This window comes from Peromyscus eremicus, chromosome 8a (genome assembly GCF_949786415.1).
Source record: "Peromyscus eremicus chromosome 8a, PerEre_H2_v1, whole genome shotgun sequence".
Classification (NCBI taxonomy): Eukaryota; Metazoa; Chordata; class Mammalia; order Rodentia; family Cricetidae; genus Peromyscus; species Peromyscus eremicus.
In genome coordinates, this window is record NC_081423.1 from 18,281,171 (window position 1) to 18,299,179 (window position 18,009).

Here is an 18,009-nt window from a genome sequence, read left to right on the forward strand (position 1 = left end):
ACCCTAGGATGACTGTGGCTTATAATAAGTTTTGGTCTTACACAATTACTGGGCAAGCCTCAATAAAACCTTTCACTATTAGAGTAAGAATTTATACTGTATCAAGCTGATAATAGAAAAAAGTGTGCTCTACCACCACTCGGCAGCTCTGGACTTCTTGACCTTACCTGAGCATGATCTCAATTAGGACATTGGTAGAGGGGATCTCCATGCTGGGAGCCACAGGGTCCTACAAATCCACCCAGCCCCATCTGCAGCCATGACTCTTACTGTGGTGTTCCTGTTGTGCCAATGTTTATGATGTCAGCTGTGTGGCCTAGGTGGGTTTCCCAAGAAGGGTTTGGGGTCCAGGAGAGTTTCACTGGCCTGACATTAAGGCATTGACATTCCAGAGACTGCAAGGACAACTGGATTCCTTATGTTTCCCAGCTTCTGAAAGTCCCCAAACCCCTCAGCTCGTGGCCCTTTCCTTTATCTTCAAAGCCAGCAGTGAAGCATCTTCTAGCCTCAGACTCTCTGGCCTCCCATCTCTGTATGGGTGACGACTCTGTGAGGACCTTGGGGATTTTAGCTCCTTGGCAGTGGCTGGGTCTTTTCAGATGCTTTCCTCTGGTGGGATGCTCTGCCTGCCTCAGCTTGTCCATCTACATCCCCTGCCTCACACCCAGCTCTTCCAAAGCCCATTCTTTGGTCACACAGGTGGGCCCTTCTCCAGGGCAGAATTGTGTCTCGTGTCCTCCCCTTGAAGCACCCAGCCCGAGTTCCAGAAAGCCCAAGACTTGACCATGTGAGCGGTGGCAGTCGGCACCTACAGCCTCAATATGTCTTCCCTGTCTCCAGGGCTGGTCGGGGTGGAGTGCAGGCCACAGCCCACCTGCCCTTCTGGGTACTCTACCCAACTCCCCCAGGCCCTGGCTACCTCTTCCCTGCCTGTCCAGCAAGTGCTCAGCTGTGGACCCCAGGCCCACTTGTCCGTGTTACATCATCCTCGTGTTTCCATCCCTTTCCTGGGCCAGCGTGTCCTTCTCACAACCAGCAGTAGAGGATGATGTGGCTTCAGCTCGGAGCAACTGCACACACACACACACACACACACACACACACACACACACACACACACACAAACACACACGCCCCCATGCCTGGTCTTCATGCAGGTTTGGGCTCCGGTGGGTGAGCTGCCTGAGGTTGAAGCAGGGTCATCCACAGCCAAAAGTGGCGAGTGTTTTTAGACCCTGGAGCCTGACATGGTCAGAAGCAAATGGAATCCAGAGCAGAATGGACACTCAGAACTGGGCCTAGCCAGGCACACTTCATTCCACGGCAGAAGTCAGCCCTGCTCCATGCTACCCTTCTCCAGGCATACAACCTATGATGCGAGCAGTTTTCCAGACATCTATGCCAGGGTGTCAGCCTTGCCTACAGGTTGTTTTGTCACAGGGTCTCATGTAGCCTAGTGTGGCCTTGAACTTGCTAAGGATCACCTCTCAATGCTGGGATTATAGGCATGCACCATCATATGCAGTTTATATGGCACTGGAGATCTAACCCTGAGCTTTGGGCACTCCAGGCAAGCAGTCTACCAATCTCAGGACATCTCCAGTTCAGCCTAGCCCTTGGAGGGTCTCATCCCTGAGGACTTTTCATATCCCTCTGGCTTTCCCCTGCTGGGTGAGGGTCCTGACTACTGTGACCAGGTGGGAAGTATCTGTTTTGTTTTGTTTTTCAAGACAGGGTTTTTCTGTGTAGCTTTTGGAGCCTGTTCTGGAACTCGCTCTATAGACCAGGCTGGGCTCGAACTCACAGAGATCTACCTGCCTCTGCCTCCTGAGTGCTGGGATTAAAGGCGTGTGCCACCACTGCCCGGCCTTTTTTGTTGTTGTTGTTGTTCAGGTGGGGTGTATCTTCAGGGTTGGTTCACTTAACCTCCTCCCTCCAGGAGCCACAAACTGACTGAAGCCATCAAGTATGGGCTCAGGGGCAGGAAAAGGCTGAAGGCCAGTGTGTTGGAGTGTCAGGTGACATACCCTCAGCCTGAAGATTAGAGTCCCAAGAGGGTTACACTGGCTTGAAATCAAGGTGCTGTCCTTGCTTGAAATCAAGGTGGGGGTGGTGTCTGGAACAAGGAAGGACCGGGGAAGGTAAATGGTACCCACATCCCTCTTAACCCCTTGGCCACGTGAAGAGCTGGACTTAGAGACAATCAGCAAACGCTTTGGGCCCAAGATAGTGAAAGCATGCTGGGATGAGCTGCTTTCCTGCCTTTGGAACTAGCCCCAGCAGGAGAAACCATAGCTGATGACACTTGAATTCATTGGGGGCTACTTAAGGGTAGCTGAATGCCCGGGGGCCACATTCTTCCTGGAGGAGACCTGGATCGACTACAATAGTGTCCCCATTAAATGCACGTCCACCCTAAGCCGCTGAATATATGAATATATTTGGAAGATGTGCCATTCAAGCTGAGGATGTGCTGGATTCAGGTGGCCCTACAGTCTCTGGTGAACACCCTTGTCAGAACTGCCAGCCAAGCCTGGTGGCGCATGCCTGCAAACCCAGCCCTCAGATGGCCTCTAGTTTACGGCCAGCATAGGCCGTAGAGCAAGACCTTGTCTCGAGGTTTTAAAAAAAGTGAAAGCCTGGCCGGGCGGTGGTGGCGCACGCCTTTAATCCCAGCACTCGGGAGGCAGAGCCAGGCGGATCTCTGTGAGTTCGAGGCCAGCCTGGGCTACCAAGTGAGTTCCAGGAAAAGGCGCAAAGCTACACAGAGAAACCCTGTCTCGAAAAACCAAAAAAAAAAAAAAAAAAAAAAAAAAAAGTGAAAGCCTGTGTAAAGGTGACATCATTGGTGGTAATGACAGGCTTCAAGACAAGGAACACCAAGCGGCTGGCAGCCCCAGGAGCTCCTCAGCTTTCCAGAAGGAACCAGCCTTGCTGACATCTCAGTTTGGACTCTGGCCTCCAGGAGGACAGAGAGTCATTTCCTGTTGTTCTAAACCCACCCAATTTGGGATCAGCGATTAAAGAAGCCAGAGGAAGCTAATACACCACCAGAAAGGCAGAGGGTCTCAGGAGGACTGCAGAGGACAGGCATTGGAGCCCCCCCAACTCCGCTTAGGTGTAGGAGCATCCAGAGAAGGGAGGTGCCTTGTGCCAACCCCACCAAGGATGATCAGGACAGCAGTGGGTTCAATCAGACTAACTACAGCTACAGCTGGGTTTCTGGGCGAGTGGGTGGCAGCTTCTACAGGAGAGTCCTCCTTACAGTCCTTACCGTGGTTATGGTTGATCTCAGAGCACAAAGGCCCAGAGGCTGGAGAAGCGTGGAAGTGGTTTTAAGGGCTCCAAGCATTAGCTCCCATCTTGGACCTGGTGGGCGGGCGCTGCATAGCCTCAGTCCCTTCCCGTTGACCTGTCCCGTTGCTGCAGAGCATGGTTTATAGCATGCACTGCAGGCAGGATGTCCTCTGGAGAGGCGTACTCCAGAACTCAAAATAGCATGAAATTTAATTTTCCGCCTATTTGACAAGGCTTGGATGGGGCCCCAATCAGCAGCACAGATAAGGGTCCTCGGGTCCAGGGTGTGGACCAGCTGGGCCTGAGGCAAACACTCCACGGTCCCCGGGCAGGCTGCGTGCAGGTGAGGCGGTCTGCGGGCACTCCCCCAGCGGGGCTCCGGTTGCTGGGTGCTAAAGCAAACGGGATCTGTTTGCCCAGTCTGCGATGACAATGCCGTTGCCAAATATTTGCCAGCCCCAGGCAGTTGTGGAGCCCAGCTATAAATGCTTGCACCCCAGGTGGAGGTGGGCCTGCTGAGTGAGCGCTGCAGTCCCAGTCAGGTAGGAGCCTGGGTGTGTGGGCTGGAGTCTTCTGGGATGGTGAGGAGGGATGAGAGGGGAATTCCTTCCACAGGGAATATGTCTGCACTGAGCTCTCCATTAGCAATCATCCTCAAAGACTATTGTCAGGACCACTGGACACCTCCTGGGACAGGGGGATTCCATGTAAGACATGGAAGTGGCCAGCCTCTGCTTCCCAAACTCAGGGTTTCAGGAGAGCAGGGAGGGGGCTGTGCAGTTTGACCCTGAGGGGATCTGACCAAAGGGGCCACTCATACCCCGGCCTCTCAGAGAGAGAGATCCTCTTCCGATACACCTAGTTAGATGCTTGCTCCCCTCCCTCTGTGAAGGAGCCTGGTGACTCTAAGATCCAGATTCAGCCATTTCAGGGCCACTAGCCAGGAAGAGCCACATTACTCTCCCAATCACCTCCTCTTCCTCAGGTTCAGTAGTTGTCCTTGCGCCTTTTTGCACAGCAGTCTGTGGGGTCCACTCCTTTAGGGGTCTTTCATCCGTCCCTCCCACTCTCCACCCTTAGCAGGAGGTCTGGGTGGGGGGCACTCAAGTATTCTCCTATTGTGATAAAGTATCAAAACCCAGGGCTAGCTGGGTGTGGTGGCTCGTGCCTATCATTCCTGCATTCAGGAGGCTAAGGCAAGATTGATGCAGGTTCTCCAAGTTGAGCAAGTTGAGACTCCTTTCTTTCTTTTTCTTTTTCTTTTCTTCTTTTTTTTTTTTTTTTTTTTTTTTTTAAGTTTTTCTAGACAGGGTTTCTCTGTGTAGCCCTGGCTGTCCTGGTGCTTACTCTGTAGACCAGGCTGGCCTTGAACCCGGAGATCAGCCTGCCTCTGCCTCCTGAATACTGAGATTAAAGGCATGTGTCATCATGCCCAGATTGAGACCCTTTTTTTTCCTTTTTGCTATTTTTCAAGATAGGGTTTCTCTGTGTAGCTCTGGCTATCCTGCAACTTGCTCTGTAGACCAGGCTGGCCTCCAACTCACAGAGATCCGCCTGCCTCTGCCTCTTGAGTGCTGGGATTAAAGGCACATACCACCTCTGTCCGGCTAGACCCTTTACTTAAAAAACAAGAAACCCTACCCAGGAATGGTGGCACATGTCCTTAATCCCATAACTCTGGAGGCAGGGACAGGCAGTTTACATAGCAAGTTCCAGGACAGCCAGGGCTATAAAAGAGAACCTATCTCAAAACAAAAGAAAACCAAACCAAACAAAAGCAAAAAAACAAACAAACAAAAAAAAAACCAAACCCCAAACTAAACCCCAACAATGTACCACCTCAGAAAAGAACCCCAGAGCCGTGATTGTAGCTAGTAAGAACCAGGTTGGGTGGGGATCTTTGGCCACCACAGCCCTTGAAGCTCCCCACAGCATCTGCCAGGGTTCTGGACCTGTGAAGGCAGGTGTTGGTCCTGTCTCCAGGACCAATGCTGGGACAAGGTAGACTCCCTGTCCAGTGCCTGTCCCTGCCTGTCGGGACAGTACTGATCTCTAGGACTTCTGCCTCCTTCCCTACTGTGGCCTGTGTGAACACAACTGTGGTGGTTATAATGGTTCCTCTGTACCGTGAATCCTGTACACCTCTCTGACTAGGGCCGGTAGGGCCTCTCTGAGCTCAGGAGGCCCAGGGATCAAGGGAGAAAAGAACCGAGGCAGCCTTTTCAGGACCATACATTCAGGCTGTGTCCAGTGGGCACTGCCACCCGTGACTTGCCAACCTACCTTTTCACTTCCCTCCTAGCTTGTGTCTGCTACCCCAGGACCACCGCCCACCAGAATTTTGGAACTCCAACAAGATGGCTGCTGGTGTGATCCGGTCTGTCTGTGACTTCCGGTTGCCTCTACCAACACACCAGTCCTTCCTGCCCACAGACCTGGAGGCTCCAGAAACTTCTGAAGAGGAAGAAGAGGAGGAGGAGGAGGAGGAGGAAGAGGAGGAGGAAGAGGAAGAGAGAGACCAGGAGCTGCAAGATGAGGTGCCACAGGGCTGTAGACCAGACTCCCAGAGCTCAGGAGTGGCTCCCCAGAGTCCCAGCAGCCCTGAGACCCCAATGCAGCTGCTGCGCTTCTCAGAGCTCATCAGTGGCGACATCCAGCGGTACTTTGGACGCAAGGACACAGGGCAGGACCCAGATGCCCAAGACGTCTATTCTGACAGACCACCAGCCGGCCGCTCCGCCCGGGACCTGTACTATGCCGACCTAGTATGCCTGGCCGGGGATGGGCCCCCAGAGGATGAGGAGGCTCCTGAACTCAGTGTGCCTTTGCCTGGGGGGCCTGAGGGTCAGGTGCACAGGCTGGGCCCCAGAGGAGACAGGGTGCCACCACTGGGCCCCCTGGCCGAGCTCTTTGACTATGGGCTTCTGCGGTTCTCCAGACCCAGAGTGTCAGCCTGTCAAAGACTGAGGCTGGAGCGCAAGTACAGCCACATCACCCCCATGACCCAGAGGAAGCTGCCACCATCCTTCTGGAAGGAGCCTGTGCCCAACCCTCTAGGCCTCCTGCATCCAGACACACCGGATTTTAGTGATCTTCTGGCCAGCTGGTCTGCTGAGGGTAGCGCCGAGCTGCAGAGTGGAGGTACCCAGACCCTGGAGGGGACACAACTGACTGAGATCTAATGAGTGGGAGGGTCAGGATTGTGCTGGGGCAGCAGTGGCCCTTTCTCGGGCACCCAGCCTCTCCTTCCTGTAGCCCAGGCACCTCCCGAGCGGGTCTATCCAAGCAACCAAGCAGTTGACGTCCCCCTCAAGAGAAGAGCAGGCCTGAGAGGATCTGAGCTTACCCTGAGCCTAGAACTGCCGCCACCAGCACTGAGTAGGGAGAGCAAACGCTTGTCTAGACCTAGCCACACCTGGCTACTAGTTCTTGGAGGATCCCACTATACACGGCAGGCCTCAAAACTCTGCCCACAGGAAGTGGACAGAACTTAGGCAAGAACTGTGAGTCACTTGCACACATGTCCCTCTGGGGAGACCCATTCTTTACCAAGCCAGCCCCAAGATTCAAGTCAGGGGCAAAGGGCGGCTGGGTTAGGGACCACACAGGCTAGCCCTCCCTGCTGTCTCTCTCTGTAGGGCTGATGATTCTAGTGCCGTCTCCTCAGCCAGGCTGGTGGCGAGGACGCGGAGCTTCATGCAAAGGCCAGGTTTTCTCGAGAGGCCATAAGAGGGACACTACTTGATCACACGAAGAAACAGATATTGACTCTCCAGATGCATGCTCACAAGTGGCTTCCTTTGTGGCACTTCAGTGTTAACGGCAGCTGGGCAGGGATGAGGATGATTTGAGGACACGCTCCGTGTCCTCACTCCTTATATTTGTCCTCACAGGTGTGGCCTGGGTGCCTCTGCACAAAAATGCCATGAAAAGTGATAGAAGTGCCTTGGGCTAGGCAGGGCAGGAGGGGTCCTCCAGGGTCAAACAACTTGGGCCTTCTGATTTTGGTCTCTCTCACTACGTGACCCCTTATCAGGCCTATGAGCTGTGGAAAAGCCATTCCACCGGACAACAGGAGACTGGCTCCAATAGGTATGAGAACTGGCGTCTTTATTTCTGAGGCAGGGTCAGAGACATGATCTTGGGTACAGGCTTCCAGTGAGTCATCGCTGAGATTGCTCCTGGCCTTTGCTGGGCCACCAAGTTCAAGAGGACTGTCTTCCACTGAAGCCACCTGCCCAGAGACACAGCTCATCCATAACACAACTCCTTGTGGCTGGGCTGCTACCCTTAGGAGACCCAGGCTCTCAGCTGCCCACCTCACAGCCTGATACACGCCCCAGGAGTTCACAGAGACCAGCTCGCCCAGGGCTATGTCCTTGATGAAGAACCGCTGCCTCACCAGGGACATGAATACCCGCTTGCTGCCCAGTGTCAGCGGCCAGGGGCCCTCCTCACTCCACAGGCTCAGCATGTTCTCACGCAGGGTTGCAATCTCCTCTGTGCGCTGCAAGTGCAGAGGTACGGTGTTAACAGGACCCATGGGGGGGGGGGGATGCAGGGAAACGGGGAATGGGTCACAGGGGTGGGCAGAGGATGTGTGTATGTGGGGATATCTTCTAGGGAGGAAGTTCGGCAGCAGGGCCTCATGGCTAGGAAACACTGTTCAGTACCACCCTGCTAGTGAACTGCCTGGGGCCCCATGAAGACAGGCACAGAGGGACTTGGGACAGGTAGGCAGAGGGAGAGGGGGTCAGGGGTTCTCCACGAGTTTCCTCTCACCAGCTTGGTCTCGTTATTAAACTTGAGGTTCTGGATGGTCTTGTTGGCCTGGAGGCTGTTCTCTAACTTTATTATTTGCTTCTGAAACTAAACACAGCTCCAATCATGGGTAGACATGGACTGCTGACGTCCAGATGTACCCACTACTACAGAATCACCAAGACCCCGGAGTTTAGGGAAGCAGATATAAGTGACTTCCTGGGGCCCAAGGGATACCGTGGCCAGCTGGCCCTGGATCTCTGCAATCTTACGCCCAGGGTTCTCCTCCTTCAGAAACTGCACAGACATCAGCACGGTGGCTAGTTCCTGTCGCAGAGCCTCAACTTCAAACTCTCTGTGGGCACCAAGGGCTGGTTGTCGGGGGGGTCCCAGAGCCCAAGGAAGAAGGCTTAGCCCCGAGCTAGGATTCCTGAGGCTGTCATAGGGCTAAAATTGAGAGTGCATGCAGGCTATACCACAGGAGGTGGAGCTCAGGGTGGGACTGGCTGGGGACAGAGCAAGCACAGGTGCAGAGGTATGGGGCTTGGAAGAGTACTGTGGGGACCAGTGACAATCAGGAGGTCCCAGGAGTTTCTGTACCTCCCGGGGGCCTGGGAGGCTTTGAATCTCACCTGGCCTTGCCCTCAGCAGAGATCTTCAGGTCCACATCATTCTGGTGAAGAACACACTTGTTGGAGACACTTTCTATCTGAAATGTGGAAGATGTAGGAGCCCAAGGTGACTCAGTATAGTCACTAGGAGCACCAGGCTAGCTCAAGCCCAGCTAAGACCTGGATCTTCCAGGCTGGCTGCACCCTGGCCTTACCCACCTGCTGGGGCAGGCTGTTCACTTTTTCCTGCACCTCCTGCAAGTGAGCTGAGACCTCTTTCAGCCACTGGACCAGACCCTGCAGGGACTTCCTCTCCACACCTTCCCATGCAGCCTGCACCTACAATTTCAACATCCAGTGAGGGATGGTACACAGAGGGGTAGACTAGGCTGACTAAGCCAGGAGGCAGAGTGTCTGGTTCTAAGTATGCTTGTATATAGACCTGCAGGTGCCCAGACAGCCACTGCGGAGACAGAGATGCCAGGCCTATGGCAGCCATGGTGGTCACAGAGACACACCAGAGAGTGTGGTCACAGGAACTACGAAAGAGAACAGCCCCTTGTGTCTATCAACAGAGGGATAAGCGAAGCATGGTCTGTCCACATGTGGGAACATTATCCAGCTGTAAAGGGGGGAGGCGTGGGTCTATATAACAGGGATGACCCATGAAGGCAGCTCAAGAGAGAAACCCAAGCCTAGTGCACACGAATCAGAGCTAGATGGAGGAGAGGAGAGACCGTTAGACTCTGGGGTTTCTATCTTAAGTCATGAGAAAGCTTTGAAGCTGACTTGGCTGATAACTTTTCTACGAACGTACTAAAACCACTGGGTTTTAGTTAGGATTAGGGTTGAGCTCAGACATGTGATCCCAACACTCAGGAGGCTAAGGCAGGGAAATTAGGAGTATCAGGCCAGCCTAGGCTACATGGCAAGATCTTCTCTTAAAACAAAACAAAACAACAATAAAAAAAATGGGCTGAAGAAATGGCTCTGCAGTTAAAAGCACTTGCTGCTCTTCTGGAGGACTGGAGTTTGGTTCCCATGGCTCATAATCATCTGTAACTTCAGCTTCAGGAGATTGATGCCCTCTTCTGGCCTATTTGAGCACTCACACACATGTGATATGTACACACAGACACATAAAAGAACACACACACACACACACACACACACACACACACACACACACACACACATATATATATATTAAAGAAACCCAAACAAATAAAATATAAAACCAAACAAAATCCACTTAACTATATCCTTTAAAAGGTGTTTGAGGTTTTTTTGTTTGCTTGTTTGTGTTTTTTTGTTGTTGTTTTTTGTTTTCTGTTTTTTTGCTTTTTCAAGCAGGTTTTCTGGCTGGCCTGGAACTCACTTTGTAGACCAGGCTGGCCTCGAACTCACAGAGATCTACCTGGCTCTTCCTCCCGAGTGCTAGGATTAAAGGCGTGTGCCACCACCTCCTGGGTGACAGGAGAATTGTTGAAAGAAAGGAAAGAAGGAAGGAGAAAGAGAAAGAGATGGTGCTGCGTACCGCAGGGGCCACCCTGCCTGGTTCAGAGGATCGGGTCTCTACCCTCAGCCCCGTCTTTACTGCCCTTCCTTGTGGGTCTGTCCGCCTCACCTGGGACAGCTTCAGGTCTACTGTTCGCTCCTGCAGGTCTAGCTTCCAGCTGAGAGCTAGACAGTGGTCATTCAGGTCCTTCAGCTTCTGGTCCAGCCCGGCCACTGACCCCTCTAGGACCTGGCTCTTCTCTTGGAGCTGCAGGAGACAGTGTGGGGTCAGGGAGGCTCTAGCCAGATGCCTATGTACACAGGGATCCCTGCTGACCACCACCTCACTCAGCCCCTTACCAGTTCCAGTGCATCCTGGGTTTCCTGCTGGGCTAGCTTGCCAGCCATCTGCACAGCCTCCAGATTCTCATGGACGTATGTGGCCAGCTCTCCGGCCTGGCTCTCCTCCAAGCTCACCTTGGCCTCCCTGTATATTGATACTCAAACTGTCCCTTAGCACTAGCCAGTGAGGGGACCTGGTTGCTAGCTCTGAGGTGATTCCATGGACCAGAGGATGGGTGCTACCAAGAAAGAGCTGTGAGCGGGGGTCAGGGTGAAGGAACTGGAGCTCTGGCAGAGGGCTGCTAGTCTGTCATAGCATGTCCAACTGGCCTAGTGCTTAACTTGCAGCTGCAGGGGTTGAGGAAGGGCATTCCCCAGCTGAGCTCAGCCAGTGATTAGCGGAGCAAGGGACTGGGTGGCCCACTGTCCTGACATGACACCCACCGAGCCTTCTGTTCAGCCAGCAGGACACGATTCAGTGACACCTGGTTCTGTCGCACAAACTTAGTCAGATAGACCACGGCTTTGTCCAGGCCCCGGCACTGCTCCAGCAGGTGACCTTCCTCCTCCTGCTGTGGCAGAAGTGGCCCTGAGCCTTGGTGACTACCCTCCATCTCCCAGCCAACCTGGCCAGCAGGCCCACCTCTCGCTGTGTCCGCAGGGCCCGCAAGCGCTCCTCTGTCAGTTCATGCAGCTTCTGCCAGCGGCTTTCCAGTTCCTCTCGAAGGCTGCTTTCTGCCATCAGTCGTGTGCTCTCTGAAGATTTCATTCTCTGTGGAGACAGCACTAGCTGCTGTGAATTTGTGACCCCACCAGTGGGCAATCCATGAGGACACTGGGCCCCGCCCCGGCCCTCACCTGCTCCATGGCCATGAAACATTTCTGAAGAAAACTGCACAGTTTGGTCTCCCTCTTTAGGAAGCGGATGCTCAGATCCTCACTGAATTTAGTCACCTGGTCCTAGGAGGGGTCACACAGCCACCTGAAGCCTCCCCACTGGACATCCCTCCCTGCCTGGGGTATCCATTCTCTCACCCAGGTCACATTCCCCCATGTTCCCAATCCCTGCATAGGCAGGCTGCATGCATTGGGCAGGAAGGAAGGTTGGGCAGATAGGACCCACTGTCCCCCAAAACACTAGCTCATGGGCCAGGAAGCGACCTAAAGGTTAAGGTCACAGAGGTCTGGACAGTTCGGCGCACATTCTGAGCCCCAGATGTATCTAGGGAAGGTTGTACAGTAGGCACTGAATTCCGTGCTGAGCTGGCGCCTCGGTAAGAGAAGCAGATGTGGAAACATGCCCAGTATGTGAGAGCATCTCATCCATGTGGGAACACCCCATGCACAGACCTCATCGAGAGGGTGGGAGGGAACTCTAGATGCAATCCTTTGGGCTTTTCCTCCTCTCTCTGCTGCTCTCCTGCTGCTCTGAGGGTCTGAAGGCACAGGACAGAGGTTCGAGGTCCAACCCAGCCTTCTGTCCCCCCCCCCCCGCCTCACACCCTCTGTAGTACAGTTATCTCCTTTAGGACTTGACATAGCCAGTGCCATTAGGGAGTTGAGCAGCTGGTGACCTCTGGAGATCTTGGTCCATAGTCATGGCCATGAGAAACAGTGCTAAGCAGATAGCTGTCTATGGGAATGGGGCTAACAGTCCCCCTGGGAGGGAGGGAGGAGAGTCACCTTTCTGTGAAATCACAACCACCACTCCCCCTACCCAACTAGTCCAATGCTGGAGTATAGAAGAGGTGAAAGTTTGATGGTGAGGTCACGGGAGCTTTTTGGTGTTGCACTGTCTGTGTTACCCATGTGCCTCTAAGAAGCCCCAGTAAGCTTATTTGCCAAGCTGGACTTCGAATCTCTCTTTAACCCTGTTGGCCCCTTCCCTATTTGTAATGAATATGTGTCTCTCTTCTGTCTCCCCAGGAATGTTAGGATTTGACAAAGCTGTTTGTGTGGCACAGGCTCGTAACTCCAGTACTCAGGAGGCTGAGGTTCACAGGAGGGTTGCTGTGAGTTTGAAGTTAGCCAGAGCTTTACAGTGAGGCTCTCACCTCATGTACCAAAGAAAGTCCTAAGAAACCTTCTGCCTCACAATATCCATTTACCTATCACCTTCTCCATAGCCATAGGAGTTCTGCCAACAGACCCAGCTCTCAGGCCCTGCCTGGGCTGTAGTTCTCGGAGAAGATGATTCTCAAGGAAGCTTTCACATCCTCTGAGCCACTGATGGTCTTCCTCCCCTGTAGAAGGGGAACCTAAAACATGGTTGGCCTCTTTTTCTTTTTTTTGAGGGGGGGGGGCGGCGTTTCAAGACAGAGTTTCTCTGTGTAGTCCTGGCTGTCCTCGAACTCACAGAGATCGCCTGCCTCTTCTCCCAAGTGCTGGGATTAAAGGTGTGCACCACCAGTGCCAGACTTTTTCTTTTAAGATAGGGTCTCGTATAGCCTAGGCTGGCCTCACATCTGTCATGCAGCACATGATACTGAACTTCTGATCTAGTCTCTAGCTGCCAAGGGTTAGAATTACAAGCATGTGCCACCACACTCAGTTTTAGGGGTGCTGGAGGTTGAACCCTGAACTCTGTCCATGCCAGGCCAGTACTCCATCAACTGAGCTATACACCCATCCCTCAGCCACTTTTTCTGAACGATCAGACAGCAAACATTTCAAGTTCACAGGGTCTCCCTTGAAGCCTCCCAACTCTTGTCCAAAGTTGCCACTGTCACTATGCTAAACAAATGTTCATGGCTCCGTGCCAACAAGACTTTATTGAAAAAACAGGTATTGGGGTGTAAATCCTGACACCAATGTTGAAGAGCCCTCGAAGGGCCTGAACCCTCCATGCCAAGCATACGAGAAATCCTTAGCCTAAAGCTCTTGTGCTCTGGATGATGCCAATGCATGAGCTTCCCAGAAGATCTGAGAGGGATGCCACTACCTCTGGGCAGCAAAATTATGTTGGGACAGCTGGAAGCACCCAGTATGCCCTGCCCACCTGGTCCTGTGAGGATCCTGGACACACAGAACAGCAGCTGCAGTCACTGGTCTCTGTTTATAGAGCCAAGGAGCTGGGTGGCAGGTATGCGTCACCGTTCTTCAGCCCCATGAGGAAGAGAGCCCCCCACCCCTTAAGGGCTCCAAGCAGAAGGGAGAACACGCTGCCCTGGGGATTTGTGACTCCTACTTGAGGGAAATGCTAAGCCTGAAAAGAGCTGCAGAAGGGGCTTTAGGACCAGATGTTCCATTTCTGACAGTTCACTGAGATGGCCAGTGAGAGGTCCCCGCTCCTGCCCACACCTTCTGTTCCCCCAAACTACAGGCACACAGCACTTGGAACGTGGTTGTGACAGCAGCAGTAGGGTTTCAGTGCCCAGGGATGTAGCTAATGTCCGAGAATGGGCAATGCCAGGTGGATGAGAGGCCTGCCACATCAGACAGGGCAGTACCGGTAAGCCTACCTTTGTGTTATCACAAAGACTGGCAAACATCTGGAGGGAGGGAGACCCACTGATGGCAAGGCCAGAGGCTCGGGACACTAGAGGCCTACTCAGAGACCTTCGGATGATTCCTGCCCAGGCTAGCTAGGCTTGGCTTTCAAGAGAGGTACCTGCATCTTGGCCAACCCACGGTCCACCTTTTGGTTGGTGTCCTCTTGATTCCTCTGCAGGGTGCTGCAGGCTGCTTCCCGGCCCTGCTCCTCTTGCCTCAGCAAGTCAGTCAGCTTGGTCACCCTAGAGGCAGTAGGTGTGGTAACACCAACTCAGCTGGGGAACCACAGTGACGCTGGTGGGCTTTGGGACCCTAGCTCCTTCTTAGACTGGGGTACACAACCTGCTCAGGTAACACACGGAAGTGGAAATAGACCTTGGAGTCCCTAGTGAGGGCAAGGCACCTAACAAAGGAGAGCAGGCAGGTGGGGCCCCCAGTAGTCAGCAGTGCATCACTAAAGGCAGATGATGGCCCACTGGTGGCACTAGGGCACAGGGCAGGTAGGACCTCAGCCTTGATCAGGCCTGAGACTCCCAATGTGTATACAAAACTGGTTTGGAGCTAGTCCAGGGAATTGGCCCACCTGAGACTTATCTCCTGCTCGGTACATTTCCGCTCTGAGTCCTGTAGCACCTGTGTCCTCCTGATCTGTGTCAGAGCCTCTCGGACCTCCACCAGCCTGGCATAAGGAGTTGCCCTGCCAGCCCCAGAGCAGCTAGGCAGCATTTGTTGCTGCAGGTCTAGCCATGGGGCTCTGCAACCAGCCTCCCCCAATCTGTGCAGTCCGCTCCACTGTATGCAGAACCCAGTCTGAGTTGGACTATTATAGGTATCGTTTACTTAAATAAGTCCACTTAGGGAAACGGACACCCACATGGGCCCTAACACCAGCTACTGCGGGAAGCATGGGTGGACCCCAGTCCCTCCCACTGAAGCTTATGCTCGTCTGTGTGTGTACCTTTTATCCAGGGCTTTTATCTGGTTCTGGCTCTGAAGCCCAGACAACTGCAAGGAGGAGGAGGAAAGAAGGACTGGGTAGGCCAAGTATGCTGTCTGCAAAGTCCCTCCAGCACTGATGCAGGTGCATGTGTAGGAGTCAGAGCATGGAACCACTGGGATCAGTAGGGTCAGGGTCCAGGAAGCTGTTCCAAGCACCAGGAAAAGGGCGGCTTGCTTATGTCTGCTGCTCTGCCCAGGGTCTCACCTCTAGTGCCTCTTTCTCAGGGCTCCAAGCTTGCCTCAGCTGGCGCAGCTCGGAGGCCTGCTGCTGCACATGGGCACGGACCTGCAGCAGCTCACGAAGCAGGCCCAGTGTGACATGCTCACAGCGGTCCTTGTGTCCCCTCAGGCGATGCACCTCAGCCTGCAGCTCAGCTACCCTGATCAGGGCCAGAGCAGTTGGGTCAAGTTGTGTCTCTTAGAGGTTAACTCCCTCAGTGTGTCATCTCCCTCTTTCTCATACTCAGCAAGGCTCACCATTGCTCCAGCAGTTTCCGCTGCTTAGGAGTGTCGTGTTCAGGGACCAAGGAGCTGGACACCAGGCCACTGCACTCATACCTCTCTGGGGTCTCCACACCCAAGGGCTCAGGACTAGCTAGGCCTTCTGTTAAGAGCAGCTCCAGGTCCTCGAGTGTGACGTTGCTCAGTTGTGAAGGAGGTGAAAGTCCGGGTGAGGAGCTGTCTGCTAGCTCTGGAAGGAGGCACCTTGGGAGCTCATGCATGGGGACAGCAGTAAACTTGCTCAATGCCAACCTGAGCTCAGCCCTTACTGAGTCACAGAGATCAGCCCTGCTAGAGGTTCAGGTAGGAGGGGTTAAGGGCCCTGAGGGAGGACATACAGTTCTGGGAAGCAAGAATAGTAAACTTTCCACCTGGCCAGCTCCATCAGCCCCTATGAGGTCCAGAAGCTGGACTGCTCTGCATATCCGCTCCTCTACACTCACCTGACATGGCTTCACCAGCAGTCACCACCTGTAGCTCGGGTTATGGTATCAGCACCTGTGACTGCCCAGAGCTGGACTCCAAGGCCAGGGTGGCTGAGAGGTTGGCTGGAGGGAGGTGAGTAGTCAGGGCCAGAAAGCTGCAGGGACTGGGGACCAGTTGAGGGGTAGAAGAGAAGGCTTGGGACAGTGTAGGCAAGGATTTAGAGAGGCTGTGGGGCTTAGGGAGGTGAGGGTCAAGAGGAAAGGTCTGGATCTTAAGACAGGGTCAGAGAGGAGACTGTGGACCTTTGGGAGAAGATGACTCAGGAGGAAAGGTTGTGGATTCCCTGAGAGCAGTTGAAGTAAGAGGTAGTGGGGTCCTGCCCTTATACCTGCCTCTTCAGTGAATCCTGCTGAAGGAGGCAGGTACAGCCGAGTTAGTCTAGAACCTTCCTTTTCTCATCAGAACCCTATGACTTCATGGCCAACTGCCAGTGGAACCTGAGTCCTCATCCACCCTGTCCTGCAGGCTCCCTAACTTCTGGTTCCTGGAAAGATGTGGAGGGACTATGAAGCATTCCTCTTGCAAAAGGGTCTCCTCTGGCTCTGGAGCTACTGGGTTATGGCTACGGTGAAGAGGTTGTCCATGAACCTTCACAGGCCCTTGAGTCACACACATAGAGCAGAAAGTGAGGGTCCTAGGCAAATGGGACTAGCTAGCCCTGAATCTGGGAACAGATACCCAGAGGGTAGGATGGCAGTCACAAATGAGGCCACTGAGGTTTCAGCCTTCCCAAGAGCCATAATGAGAATTTTGAAAGAGACATTTTGATTGTTTTATTTAACCTAATATATCCAAAAATATCATTTCAACATATAGTCAACACAGACTGTGGACAGATTGCACATGCGTTTTTGGTACCAAGTCTCTGAGGCCCTGTGCAGTGTTCTTCATCCCCTTGGGTCCAACTTAGATATGGCCCTTCCCAATCCAGAGCACCCCTGGCTTTGTCATGAAGACCTACCCACCAGGACCAGCGGAGCAGGCACGGTGGGTCAGTTAAACTTCTTGTCATGCAGAGCCTGGCATGCCCAGGCTTGGGGACAGGATGTCATCCAAGCAGGTGACAGAAACCACACTCTGCAGTGAGCCTGAGAGCAAGGCTGTAAGATGGGGATGAGGAGGTCAGGGTCCCTACATGACCCTCCTACTGGGCCCTGGGCTAGCTGCAGTACCCCTCAAGAGTTGCAACCACTGCCCGTCACAGACAGCACTACTGTCTATAGAAGGTGCACTTATTTTATCAACATGCTGAGTGCCTAACTCCCCAGAATGCTGAGCCCTAGACAGAGAAAAGGAGTCTCTCATTTCTCATATCCAGACTCAACAACACACTTAGTCCATCTCCTCATAGAAGAAAGAGCCACGCCTTTGGAGGGAGGACAACTGAGAGGCAGCAGATGCCAGCTTTCCAAAGAAGGACCTGTGTGGCCTTGTAACAGACATGTCAGAGACAACTGCAACTATCTTTACAATGCGTCCTGGGGAGAAGACTCTGACTCTGGATGTCAGGTTTAGCTTGGTCCAGTGGAGCCAGCTTTGACAATACAGGGTTTAGAGGTGAGGCTCCTTGGCTCTGGTGCTACAGGTCCATCTTAGGGCCACCCTTGGATGGCCAGGTCCTAGAAGGCCACTGCCCAAGGGTGTACACAGTACAGTTAACAGCAAAGCCACTATGGCCATCAGGGTCCTAAGTGCTGCGGGAAGACCTGCTGTGGTCCACAATGCCATGACCTCCAGCCTGGGACAGATGTAGGTGAACTCAGATGCAGTCTTCATGTGATTTCAGCTCTCAAGCCCTAGGCATAGAACCAGTCTCCCCATCTTCTGAACAAAGACATGGGATGGCACATGTGGGTTCCCCAATAGAGCCCTTGCTGCTGAAGCTCTTGACTGGTTTGGGCAGTACAACCACAGCATAGGTGCTCAGAATCAGAAGAAACAGCAATAGGTAGTAGCTCACGCCTGCCTGCCCCTCTCTCTCTCTCTCTCTCTCTCTCTCTCTCTCTCTCTCTCTCTCTCTCTC

The 18,009-nt window shown here is 53.5% G+C and overlaps 2 protein-coding genes across 2 annotated transcripts; one reads left to right on the forward strand and one right to left on the reverse strand.

Annotated features, from left to right (window-relative positions):
* Positions 1 to 5,587: 5,587 nt before the first annotated feature.
* Positions 5,588 to 6,479, forward strand: Percc1 (proline and glutamate rich with coiled coil 1). The gene has a single exon (XM_059270304.1). The coding sequence runs from the start codon at positions 5,655 to 5,657 to the stop codon at positions 6,477 to 6,479; it is 825 nt and encodes a 274-aa protein (XP_059126287.1). The 5' UTR covers positions 5,588 to 5,654.
* Positions 6,480 to 7,390: 911 nt separating this feature from the next.
* Ccdc154 (coiled-coil domain containing 154) lies at positions 7,391 to 16,412 on the reverse strand. Its single transcript, XM_059270305.1, has 18 exons — positions 16,315 to 16,412; positions 15,944 to 16,048; positions 15,477 to 15,690; positions 15,205 to 15,379; positions 14,959 to 15,005; positions 14,584 to 14,679; positions 14,119 to 14,242; positions 11,367 to 11,468; positions 11,152 to 11,280; positions 10,953 to 11,077; positions 10,527 to 10,653; positions 10,297 to 10,434; positions 8,889 to 9,008; positions 8,691 to 8,767; positions 8,296 to 8,413; positions 8,080 to 8,166; positions 7,617 to 7,804; positions 7,391 to 7,531 (listed from the first exon to the last, which is right to left on the reverse strand). The coding sequence occupies exons 2-18, from the start codon at positions 15,948 to 15,950 to the stop codon at positions 7,408 to 7,410; spliced, it is 1,998 nt and encodes a 665-aa protein (XP_059126288.1). The 5' UTR covers positions 15,951 to 16,048; positions 16,315 to 16,412; the 3' UTR covers positions 7,391 to 7,407.
* Between the last annotated feature and the right edge of the window lie 1,597 nt (positions 16,413 to 18,009).

Coding starts and splice junctions, on each gene's coding strand:
- Percc1 (XM_059270304.1), top strand. CDS start 5,655: ATGGCTGCTGGTGTGATCCGGTCTGTCTGTGACTTCCGGTTGCCTCTA.
- Ccdc154 (XM_059270305.1), bottom strand. Junction 14,680..14,958: donor ATAAAAGCCCTGGATAAAAG/GTACACACACAG, acceptor TCCTTATGCCAG/GCTGGTGGAGGTCCGAGAGG. Junction 8,167..8,295: donor TCCAGGGCCAGCTGGCCACG/GTATCCCTTGGG, acceptor AGCTGTGTTTAG/TTTCAGAAGCAAATAATAAA.